At 31.6% G+C, this 11,627-nt stretch overlaps 1 protein-coding gene across 2 annotated transcripts in view; it reads right to left on the reverse strand.

Annotated features, from left to right (window-relative positions):
• Positions 1 to 205: 205 nt before the first annotated feature.
• LOC130662592 (ubiquitin carboxyl-terminal hydrolase 20-like) overlaps positions 206 to 11,627 on the reverse strand; it is a 13,497-nt gene continuing 2,075 nt past the window's right edge. The window contains exons 5-25 of one of the 2 annotated variants that reach the window (XM_057461484.1): positions 10,826 to 10,997; positions 10,227 to 10,385; positions 9,428 to 9,507; positions 9,268 to 9,316; positions 8,894 to 8,999; positions 8,240 to 8,310; positions 6,749 to 6,782; positions 6,625 to 6,670; positions 6,423 to 6,537; positions 6,104 to 6,175; positions 5,581 to 5,658; positions 5,385 to 5,433; positions 5,244 to 5,310; positions 4,684 to 4,750; positions 4,103 to 4,141; positions 3,233 to 3,314; positions 2,348 to 2,399; positions 2,220 to 2,264; positions 2,035 to 2,137; positions 1,374 to 1,415; positions 206 to 1,298 (exon numbers count right to left, since the gene is read on the reverse strand). In XM_057461484.1, the coding sequence (XP_057317467.1) occupies positions 1,129 to 1,298; positions 1,374 to 1,415; positions 2,035 to 2,137; positions 2,220 to 2,264; positions 2,348 to 2,399; positions 3,233 to 3,314; positions 4,103 to 4,141; positions 4,684 to 4,750; positions 5,244 to 5,310; positions 5,385 to 5,433; positions 5,581 to 5,658; positions 6,104 to 6,175; positions 6,423 to 6,537; positions 6,625 to 6,670; positions 6,749 to 6,782; positions 8,240 to 8,310; positions 8,894 to 8,999; positions 9,268 to 9,316; positions 9,428 to 9,507; positions 10,227 to 10,385; positions 10,826 to 10,997 (1,698 nt within the window). In that variant the 3' untranslated portion in view covers positions 206 to 1,128. The remainder of the gene's footprint in view (positions 1,299 to 1,373; positions 1,416 to 2,034; positions 2,138 to 2,219; positions 2,265 to 2,347; positions 2,400 to 3,232; positions 3,315 to 4,102; positions 4,142 to 4,683; positions 4,751 to 5,243; positions 5,311 to 5,384; positions 5,434 to 5,580; positions 5,659 to 6,103; positions 6,176 to 6,422; positions 6,538 to 6,624; positions 6,671 to 6,748; positions 6,783 to 8,239; positions 8,311 to 8,893; positions 9,000 to 9,267; positions 9,317 to 9,427; positions 9,508 to 10,226; positions 10,386 to 10,825; positions 10,998 to 11,627) is intronic. The other variant, XR_008989052.1, reaches the window with a different exon arrangement.

The following is an 11,627-nucleotide window of genomic DNA, read 5'->3' on the forward strand; positions in this document are numbered from 1 at the left end:
TTTCATGGTTATTGTTCGTGTGCGAGTTGAAATTTCTCTCAAAAAAACTTAAGACTACTTTCTCTTGACAAAAACAGTTGCCACAAGACTAAATTTTTACCGAATTTCCCGAATAACTGAGAGAATACGACGACAGAAACTCGCAATGTTTTTCCGAATGTGTTTGATTAGGTGAAAATCTTACACAGCAAAAAAAACAATGTACTTATGATTCTCTTATTACAGGTAATTATCTAAAATTTCTAATAACAATTTCAAAATAACATCAACAGATAAACATTAGCACTCATGACAGTCTTAAGTAAACAAATGGTGTGAAAAGGGTATCTTTTAGACATAGGCGTCTGACTCATCTATCATGCAGCAACTTGTCTTCTACAAATTCTTTACGATAAAACTAAAGGTACCTACCTAAAAACAGTATTTTTCACAGAAAATAAACATATATGCTTCACTTTAAAGATTATCGAGACATCAACACCACATCAAACGTCTGTAACACGACAGAAACGACACGGCGAATTTTTTCTGTCTGTTGACACAAACTTTTAATACCTTAGCTTCAAAGTTTTCATAAACAAGCTTCCTATAGATATATACAATAGCATTGATGTGACGTCATAGCAAAAATACTGACATCGCCAAGAACACAGTTGACTTATTGTATTTGTTCAAACTAGAATGCCACCAAGTTTCTTACCCCAGCTTTATACAGTCGGACGTTATGGTAGAAGAGGGATACCAATATGTAAAGTGTAGACCTGATAAGGAAGGGCTGAGACAACCTTTAATGAAATGAGATCAGTAGGCGTATTTAAAACTCGATTTCGAGTTTCTCGAGTCAATAATTTTCATCTAAAATATCACTGAAAACGTTTAAGTGCCTGAGTTCAAGTTTGAAATGTTTCTTAGGAAATTCATTAGAGAAATAAAGTAGAAAAAGCAAATTAGCCAAAGTGTTGCCGCTCACTGTGAAGGATGATATAAATGATATGATAAATAAACTTTCACGCACACAATGAAATTTAGTATCATTTCCAATGTGCAACTATTTATAACTGATGCAGAACTCTGGTTTTGAAATTATGAGTTAACAATTTCAGACTTCCTATTAAGCATCAAATATTTTTACAACGAGGCTGACAATTCTCTTTCCTCTTTACCCATTCCTTCTTCTTCTTCTTCTTCTGATTCTTTTTCTTCATCTTCGGTATGACATCGTATTAGTTCAGGACCTCCCCCGTATCGTAAATGTAGGAATTGCCACGATTTTTTTGATATTAAGCCATAAGAAGATCCTAAAGATATAAATTCGTGGTAAAAGTTTCACATATAAAAGATCTCGAAGGATAGCTTTTCATTTGTGTACATACTGTCGTCTGTTATATCATCGTTATTAATCGGTCCGGGGTATTCTAAATAAAAAAGAAGTTCGTGATAAGAAAAAGAAAAGCAGGTCAATATTGTTGTTGATCCCTTTTTACTAAGTTTGAGGGGATTTTAGGAATTTTGATGAGCATTTACAAGCTTTTTTAAGAAGACGGTGGTATTTCAGATTTGAAGACATTTTCATATTTTTCCAAAGAAATTGAAAAATTTAAGGAAATTTTAAAGGTAACGACCCAAGTAAAGAACAAATTATTTCTGTACTCATAAGATAAAAACATGTGACAAACCGTGTAGTTGTGTAAAAGAAAAATTGAGGAATTAAGTTGTTGTTAAAAAGTCGATGTTTTGAGGAGGCGCACCAACCCTTTCTTCGTTTTTTCTTGTGAATCTCCGGTTTTAGTCTAGCTAATTATTTGTGTGGCAAGCACTCAGTTTTTTTGGACCAAAAATTTTATTGTTACGTTTAAACCTCCTTAAAGGATGTCTCAAATAAAATAAATAATAAAAAAATTAAACAAAAAAAATATTTATAATGACAAATATAATTCGAACTCAATTGTTTCTAGATTGCTTAGGAAAATTTAAGCTTATCAAAAAGATAAAATAATGAAGGTTATAACCTTGCTATGTAAATATGATACGTACCAGAAGTTCTCCCAGTAACAAAATCATACCAAGCGTCATACCAAATCAAGCTTATTTGATAGGATATCTTCACATTCTCGCCTTCTTGAAATTCTTGATAAAGCTGCAAAAATTATACACACACCCCCAGAATTGGAATATTAGAGAAACAGAAGAGCGGGAAGTGAAACTTAATGACTACTTACTTTACTGAATGTTTCAAATTCATATTGTTTCCTTTCCTCCAGTTTCTGAGTAAGAAAACAATTGTATAAATTGAGGAGCGTGAACCAAGAATTATCATTTGCATTGTGAAATAAAGGAAAAGTCGTACCATGCATAAAGGGCAAACTTCAAGTGTAGATATTTCAGGCCCACCACCAAACCTAAAATTAAAAAACAATCCTACTTAAAGCAGGTCGCACTGAATAAAAAACAACGACAATTTTTCTTTGCTATACTTAGGTAGCTTAAGCCGAGTTAACTAAGCCTTCTTCGAGCATATCAAATTTAGTTTCTCACAAACAAAGACGAAAATAAATTGTCAGTGCAAATCTCAAATTTCCAATCCATCTCTTAGTAGACCCCGAATTACAATCTACCAAAGTCCGCGTAGTCACATCTAAACCTCTTAAATAATACAACAATTTATTATCGGGTGAGTGAGGCCATTCATGCCCGAAATTGACCACGTAAACAAAGAACAATAGAAGCAACTAATCAAAAAGTGCGCCAGTATTTTGACTGCAAAAAATCGCTTGAGACCCAGCGTAATTTTTCTCACCTTAAATATTCCGATTTCCTAGTGGTAACAAAAATTACGCTGGGTCTCATGGCTAAGGAACCTTTCGGTCATTCAAAAAAATTTAAGAGGCCTAGGACAAGGAAACGAGCGTCATTGTCAAAATTATGTTAATCAATTCACCTTTATAATATCTATGCAAGGTTAAAATTTGCGATTATTCAAATATGACATCATAATCTATGCAGCATAATTAAATCTGAAATTCTTTAAATGTGAATATCTTAGAACGAAACAAGCTTTTTAAACAATTTCTACTGGTTAACCAACTTCCTAAGTTCTGTAATATAAGTCCAACATCCTTTTATACCTTGGGTTCCCTTCGAAACTACAGAAGAGACCGAAATGAAATTTTTATTTTGCCCTAAATTGAAACATCATGTAAAGGCTACCTTAACATTTATTATATTTTCTTACCTTTCTAGCAGCTCGTTTGATATGGATTGAGGAACAGGTACAAATAAGGAATGTATTCGAGATGAGAAACAAAGACTAATACCTAAATAATGATGGTAACTTTTTCAGATTTTGTCTTCAGTACGTTTGATTAAACAAGAAGCTCTGCGGCTTAAAGATTTCCGCCATTAGCAATAATATGAAAAATTACTTAACTTTGAAGAGGACTGAGTAATATGGGGGAACAAAATTATTGAATATTCTAAAATTTTAATATTAAATTTTTGGTTATAATTGTAACTGAAAATCATAGCTAACTTAACTTACATAAACTTCATTTCTCTATAAGAAGAATTTTAAAAGAAAAATAATAAACCTGAAAATGGATGAACAATAAAAACAAAATAAGAACAACGCCAAGGCTGAAAATTTATCGATTTTCTCTTTTTTTCTGAAAAACAACTTGGAAAATATCTTTAAAGGTGGCAGCAAATTTTTTTTTACATAATCAGTTACGAAAGGCTATTTTCAGACAACATATTCTTATTTTTTTTTTTTATAACACACTTGTCACGATTTTATAGCCATAATACATTATCTTTCACCAAAAATAGTCAGCCTCAACAATTCCTCTTTAAATTAAAACTCATGAATAATGGCTGAATATAGCTTTAGTCTACGTGCTTGCAAAATTGTACAGAAGAAAATGACTTAAATTATTAAAGGGAAACGTTAATAAACGTTCAGAACACGCTAGTTTTAAAGGTTGGAAAAAAGTATTTAATGTCTACATAAGACACAGGAAGTATAAATAGTTTACCCCGCAAACGTATATACAGTTACATTTAAAAGACCTCACATAATTTCAACAATTTATCAGTAACAACTTACTCCCATGTTCGCAGATGAAATCGTAATTACAGATGGGACCTAAAAACAAATTGTCAATTATAAGAAGTTACGAAGAGAATATTTGACAAGTAAATGTTTAAGTTTTCTGATCAATTTACCCACATTTTGGGAAAACTGACAAGGTATTAACAAACGCATTTAAAAACAGCAAAATAAGTCATAACATTTCTAAATAATAATGTTCACCGGCACCTTTGGCAAACATTCTAAAATTTGCGTTTTAATGACAAAAACTTTTAAAAACACTGCGCGTAACCTTAATTAAGGGCTAATCACACGAGACAAGCCGGCTTGTGACGGTTGGCCGGTTAAGTAGGCTTGCCCGGTTATGAAGCCGGTAAAATGGGCTAAAATTTGTTGATACAATGATCTAAAGTAACATGAATTATAACACCGTTAATGTGCAAATTAATTCATGCTTTAATTATTTATGTATTTTCATAAGAGCACATAAATTTGTTAATCTAGTACTCCATAACAACACACGACTGTTTGAAATTTTCGTTACAATTGCCGACTTTCTTCTGATTTTTTCTTCCGAGTGAATGAAGCGAACTCACCTGGTTGTACGCAGGAATCGAATCTGTTTAACCATTCTTTTGAAATATAACGTATGTCTTGAAAATTCTAAATAAAATCAACAGAAGGTTTTTGGGAGATATTTTAATGACAGTGAGATTTGAGAATTACTGGAATACCCTTGCCCACGTGACAAGACTTCAGCACAAACAGTCGTAAAAAAACATAAAAACAACAAAAAGAAACTTTTATGACGTCAAAATACACAGAAAAACCCAAGTTTTTTAGCCTTTTTCCTGATAGAAGCAAACAGGGATGCCGGATTCCTGGTTAGCGCATGGTGACGCACACATGACAGTCTTCGCTTAATATTCTGACTGGATATTAGCGGGTATGTCGACTTGCGACAACATGCTTCAATCAGCCAATCCAAAATTCAAGCTCACTCAAAAATCTTATTAGTTCAAACAAAAAACATTCCGACAGAAGTATATACCTTTGGAACTTTTTTCACACATTTGTATATATCACATGAATAAAGTCTCGCTAAATAAAAACCTCTGGAGGAGAGTTAATTTTCAGAAAACGTAACAATGCTCACCGTATCTGTTGTTTCCAACTGAGAATTTATACGTTTTCTAAAATTTTCTGCGTTGCTATCTTTGAGACTGAAACAAAAATTGTATGATATAAAGTTCTTAGACTAAAAAATGAGTAAAAAAGTTCTTCAAGTCTTCCATACCTATAAAAGAGAACATAAGCTTCCGCAGCAGCAACCGTTGTTTCTGGAACTAAAAAAAAAATTTCGATAGGTTATATTTGATTCAATACAAATGTTAAATATGTTATTAACAATAAAATACAACAACACAAGACAAAGACACTTCAGCAAAGGTAAGTGAACCGTCGCCTGTATTTATCAAAACATGTTTTCTCACCTTCATGGATGCGTGAATCGTTAAATTCATACCATTTGTTATTAATACAATTCTTAGCGTATGCGATGTAGTGCCCACCTAAAAAAGATTTCAACGCAAAGAAATTTACTCATTTGTTATTTGGATACCATAATTCCCCTTTATTTTCATTTAGTTTATTTACTATCCGTACTTCTTCTGTCATAAATTAGCGCGCCCCCTAAAAGAACACGTAAGCGTACCATTGCACACTTTACACATTACTCTGTTAAACTATATACATCTGGACATCTTTTGTAATTCAAGTCAAGTGCAAAGTAGGTCAAAAAATCAAAATTAAAAATCAAAGCCACAAGGCAACTTCAATTTAACGAAAAATTTACAGGATGTTGCTTTTTTTAGATTATATTTGTAAATAATATAGATAAATATCTACACAGTTTCCTATGATAAGTTTAATGTCATTACAACAAACATTATACGGATTTTTTCCATGATTTTGAATAAATTGCGTAACCTTTGAGAATAAATCACAAAAATATACCTCCCACGTTTCCAAAATGACATATAATTGCGGTGAGATCGTAATTTGATGTAGATTTTGCTTGGGTGGAATCTAACAATAAGAAAGAAATTCTTGATAAAAAGGATCGTGCATCATCGAGAGTCAAACAATAATCACCCAAAAACTTAAAATTGTCCCATCCACAACAAGAACATGATTCGGACAATTTTCAAAGAATATGCCGTATGATTATGTTGTTGTGTAATAGCTTGCAAATTGTTTACAAAACTTTGAATCAGAACAAACAGAAATAGGAGTAGCTGCTGCCAGAGCAGATAGTATGGCGAGTACCACCTACCTTTAGATAAGAACAAGCTTAAGTCCAGATTACGTATTGGGAAAGAAATGTATGTATTTATTTTTGAGGAGTGGTAAAGTTCGTGTCGAAATCGTTTCAAGTGGATGCACAAAACCTATAAAAAAGTAAGCGATCGAATAAACAACTTTTGTGAATTTGAGCAGGCTAACAAGAATGTGTCGTGCAATTATAATTTCCATACCTCGGGTAATGAATAGACACGTGAGTATTTTAGACCATTGCGTAATCTAAAAGAAGAAGAATTATTAACAAACATCACAAACAGTAGTAGCAAATATTCAACAGAGTAAAACATTTTCACTCACTTTTTGCATTTTTCACAATTATACATGTTATCACCTAAAACAAAGAGGAAACATTAAAAATAACAATTTTCTTGGTGGTTTAATAAATACATTGCAGTTTGTAATAGTTGCAGGTGTGTGTTTCTTTCACAAAAACATGTTAATTTTTTTCCTGTTTGAACAGAACAACCTTTGATGGCCAATTAAGGTGTATTCTAACCTTTGTCTTCATCAATATTAAAATAACAGCTGTTCCGTCGACCTAAGGAGGGTTTTGTTCAAAGTTTTTTGATCTGAGAGATAAAGCTAAACCGTTTGTTTTTTTGTTTTTACTTTCATTTTATACACTTGGTGACATACAAACGTTTCAGTAACGAAAATAAAAAATGATTCTTAAAATGACATCTAACTGGGGCAGTCCTTAAAAAGATATTCGTTTGGCGTTCTCCGACCGAACTCTCGCAATTTCTTTCTAACCATAATAATTTTAAGTCAGGATTTTTCATCACTCTTTTTCCAATATTTCTACCATTTTCGACTTAAAAACAGATAACCTAATGATCCAAATATTTTTTTATAGCTAAATAAAAATGATATAAACAAAGCGATAAAAAAAACAATACTGCAGGGGTCTTCGCTTTTTGGAAAGTTTATAATTTTTATTTTCGATTTATCTAACACATTCCATGTCTTTTTCAGGGTTTTTTGGGTTTTAAGATAGCTCCGCACAAAATGATTAAAAAAACAACAGAAAAATATCCAATTTCTACTGTAAATATCAGTACATTATGTAGTTACGCTGGCGTGATTTTAGTTAGGAAAGATGGTGCTGATGTTCGCTTTGACTGCTATGAAGCGCTCAACATCAAGAACATCGATTCCTCTTAAAAATAAAGCCTGATAAAAAATCATCTTTTGAGGTATATTGAAATAAGAATGTTCTATTGTCGAACACAGCGCAAACAGTAAGGCGAGGGTCGAAAGGAGATCAGAATACAGTAATGTATTTTTTTACCTGATGAAGAGGTAAAAAAAAAGGAAATCTCTCGGTCTAATGACTCTGCAACAAAACTATGAGTCAGAGGAAGTCAAACCAATAATTATTTAAGGATGGTCTGGTTTACTGCCTTTCAAGTTGTAAATTGGAACCCAAAATTTAAGAAGGTACGAATTGTATGGATGTTTTTAGACCTTTTGATGAAATTTGTGAAGCGAGCTACCTCCAAATTTCCGTATAGGGAACAACACTACCAGAGTGCTCAATCTTTCAAAAGACCTAGTTAAATTTTTCTCTCCAATATGCCAAAAAGATTTATGGCAGATACCTTACAAAAAGGGTAGAATTTACAAGGCAATGCAATAACTCGAAATGTTGCTTTCTTTCATCACTCACTCATCCGTACTGTTGGTACTATAAAGACATGTCAATTCAGAACATTTTGAAAGTCCAGTATTTATTAGGTCATTGATTCTTCTAATCAGAAAAAAAATTATAAAAAGTAGAAACTCCACCTTTCAGTTCATCATTTGTGAAGAAAGCTGAAAGACAATCTTGCAATTTAATATCTGGACCAACAAACCAACTAAAAAAACATGAATTGCATTACTTTCATTTAAAGAGGTATATACATAGTGACATACACACACAATACAAGCATCAACGAAAAGAAAATATGCTATAAGTGAGATGATTTCTCATGTTTAAATTCAAGTTTGTTTTAACCCTTTATGCTGGGCTTTTTTGTATCAAATACCATGGCAGAGTGAGTTAAACCACCTTAACTTTTGAATAAATTAAGCCATGTGGATGATATTTGGCATGGACTTCATCAATGACGTTATGACGTCTTCAGTATTCTTAGAACATGTTTTCTGAAGATAACTTTATAAGTCAATTGATTTACATGTGAACTTTCTTCACGATGCTTTCTTTTGACATAGAACAAAAGTTTAAAAAAAAACAGTGCTAAAAAAACAAAAATTTTTTCTGGAAGTAACTAACACTGTGGCTATGGCAACTTCCAAAATAGAATTTCAAAATTTTTTCGTTAGTTTAGAAAAACTATAGAGCAACATCTTAAGAGCTGCATTAAAAAGTGAATTTGTGGAAGGCCTCCCTTAATGCAAAGCAAGTTGTCATACATTAACAGCTTAATGTGAACCTACCTTTTTATCCAATCCCATACATAAGGCATCCAACTAGTGCCATTATACTTGCCGGAAGAGCATGTAAACACTGCTTGAGTATGCATGTGATTTAAATCGTCTGTACCTATCCCATTATAAAAAAATTAGAATAATTGGACTAATTTCACATTTTTATGCAACAGTTAGGGTGTTGATGAAAAAGCTTTTTAGGAATGGTCAGGTAGAAGCAACACAGAAAATATAAGTGTTGATAAAAAGGAGATATAAACCAAAGAAAACCTGTGTTTTGAACAGGTGCTTTTATAATCTCCTAATTAAATTCCCATACTCTTCTTTTTAGAGTTGCGCTTTATATAAAAAGTTTATTCCATGCGGTTTTATAGTTTGCTTACTGGGTATTGGTAGTGAAAGGTCTTGAAACGTTTCGACAGTATCTGATTTCTAGAAAAAAAAACATGGACAATGTTTTAATGCTTGTCTACAATAGCAATAGCAACAAAGAGGCAAAAGAAGTGAAAATATTTTGTTGTTTTCTTGTGTATCTCCACTTACATTTTTACAAGTCAGACATTGTACTGAACTCAACAGCTTTCCATCAAACACAGATGTTATTATGCTTCGATATTTTATTTCTAAAAGAAAGAAATGCATGCTGGATATTGACAGGGTTTAAAATTACCCCAAGTAAAAGCATATATAAGAATTTATTGTATAATTTTAGGAATAAATCATATTTTTACTTTTCGTTTAATTTATTCAGGAAATGTTTGTACATCTTAAATTTTTGCGTGGAAAAAAAAAATGGGATACGAAATTTTTACATTAGCCATGTTAATGTGAAAATCAAAGGTGTATGAAAGTAGGCTGTCATAATTATGTGAGCGAGCCTGTGTTATCAGTGGAAGTTTAAAAGAATACTGCAAGAAAATATAGGTGACGAAAACGTTGAAAAGAATTTGGTAAGGCTTCATGAAGAAAAAAATTATATAAAGCAATATAAATTACAAAAAATTGCGAGACTATCAATATTTCAGTTAAAGCGTTTGAAATCTTTTAAATTAAATTTTTTAAGATTTGTCCTGCAAATTCATAATGTAAGAGGCCAATCAAAAAAAAAAAAAAAATAATAATAAAACAAAAATTTATGTAAGACAAAAACATACAGAATTAAAATTAAATTTTCTTGTTCCTAATTTTTTTTGAAATCTGCAAATATAAACCCCATAAAGTTTTCAACAGAATAACAAAAACCCTACAAATCACAATTTTTAACACTAATCATTAATTTTTGCAGGATTCACCTGTGCACACATAGAATTACAAAATTGTACAATATAAAATAAACATATACCTTGACTTTTTGTTAGGCATTTCCGTTTTCTACTACTTTCAGATTCGCTTCTCTGTCTTTTTGATGTTGAGAGTGATCTAGATTCTTTAGAAACTGACTTTTGACTATAAAGTAATACATTTGATTGTTCCTCATCAACATCCATATCCTCTGGGGGGTCTAGAAGAGATGTACAAAAAAAGTTATACACATTTGATATACACATTGGATTTCTATGAAGCTAACGCTTTTTTGTTGATTTTAATTTCTTACGTCTTTCATCAACAAGTTATCTTCTAGTACATTGTTGATAAGCTAGTTAGCCACCTGTTATAAGCATGTTATACCCTGGTAGACGTATTCTTGAAAAAATGTTTTTTTACTTTTTTATAAGTTTTCATCTCACATTTCCAAACATTTTATCTGACATTTCCAAACACAGCACTTTTTTGGTTTTGTCATGAAAAGATAGTATACCAAAAACAAAAAGCTTTGATTATTTTATTTATGTTTTTCAGCTTAATTTAAAGTAGTAATTCAGATAAGGAATGCTTAAAAAAATTCATGAAAAATTTTTCCCTATGAACATGACTACATAAACAAACTAATAACACACAAACCATAAGAAGTTCTGTTACCACCAAGCAATTTTTTGTTACACTGAGCAGCAGAATCTTCATTATCATCATCACCACCACCGTTCACATTTAAACTCTTTGCATATGTGACTTCAGGATGTTTTAACTCCTCATGCAAACGGTCCATTAAACATCTTAAGAATTCCTGTGTGTCCTAAAAGCAAACCAAACCAAACACTTTAGTATGTATTTAATTTTAATTTAATTTTTTCTTCAATACCTATGACCTATGAACATATTTTCTTTCCTGTCCATGACTGCGTGGTTATAAAAACTTTTATAATTAATTTACATTAAACAAGACCCCCTTGCAGTTTTAACGCTTATCTAGAACCACCTGAAGACTTAAAAAAGGTAAATGCAAGGCAAATGTTTGGCACTTTTCTTAGATTCACAAATACCAACTTGCTTCCTTTCACTCCAATAAAACAAAGGTAGAGGTATAATCTACCAAATTTTTAAACTATTGATGACAGGCAGATAATTATTTTTGCTTGTAGGGATCAAATTTAACATGACAAACGTGGGTCCTGGTATATTTTACACAGAATAAGTAAAAGCATTTTTTTTTAATACGTACTGTACATTTAATTTTGTTCAGCTCTCTAAAATATTCTATTATAAATTTTGTAGAAACACAAAAGTTTCATCTACTTTTGAGAGAATATTTCTACTACATGCTAACTGTATAATTTGTGTTCTATAATCCACTAACCTGCATTGATTTTTTGTCAAAACAACTGAATGGAATTACTTTTATCATTTTTCTTCTTCAACAGAGAGA

This window comes from Hydractinia symbiolongicarpus, chromosome 10 (assembly GCF_029227915.1).
Source record: "Hydractinia symbiolongicarpus strain clone_291-10 chromosome 10, HSymV2.1, whole genome shotgun sequence".
Lineage (NCBI taxonomy): Eukaryota > Metazoa > Cnidaria > Hydrozoa > Anthoathecata > Hydractiniidae > Hydractinia > Hydractinia symbiolongicarpus.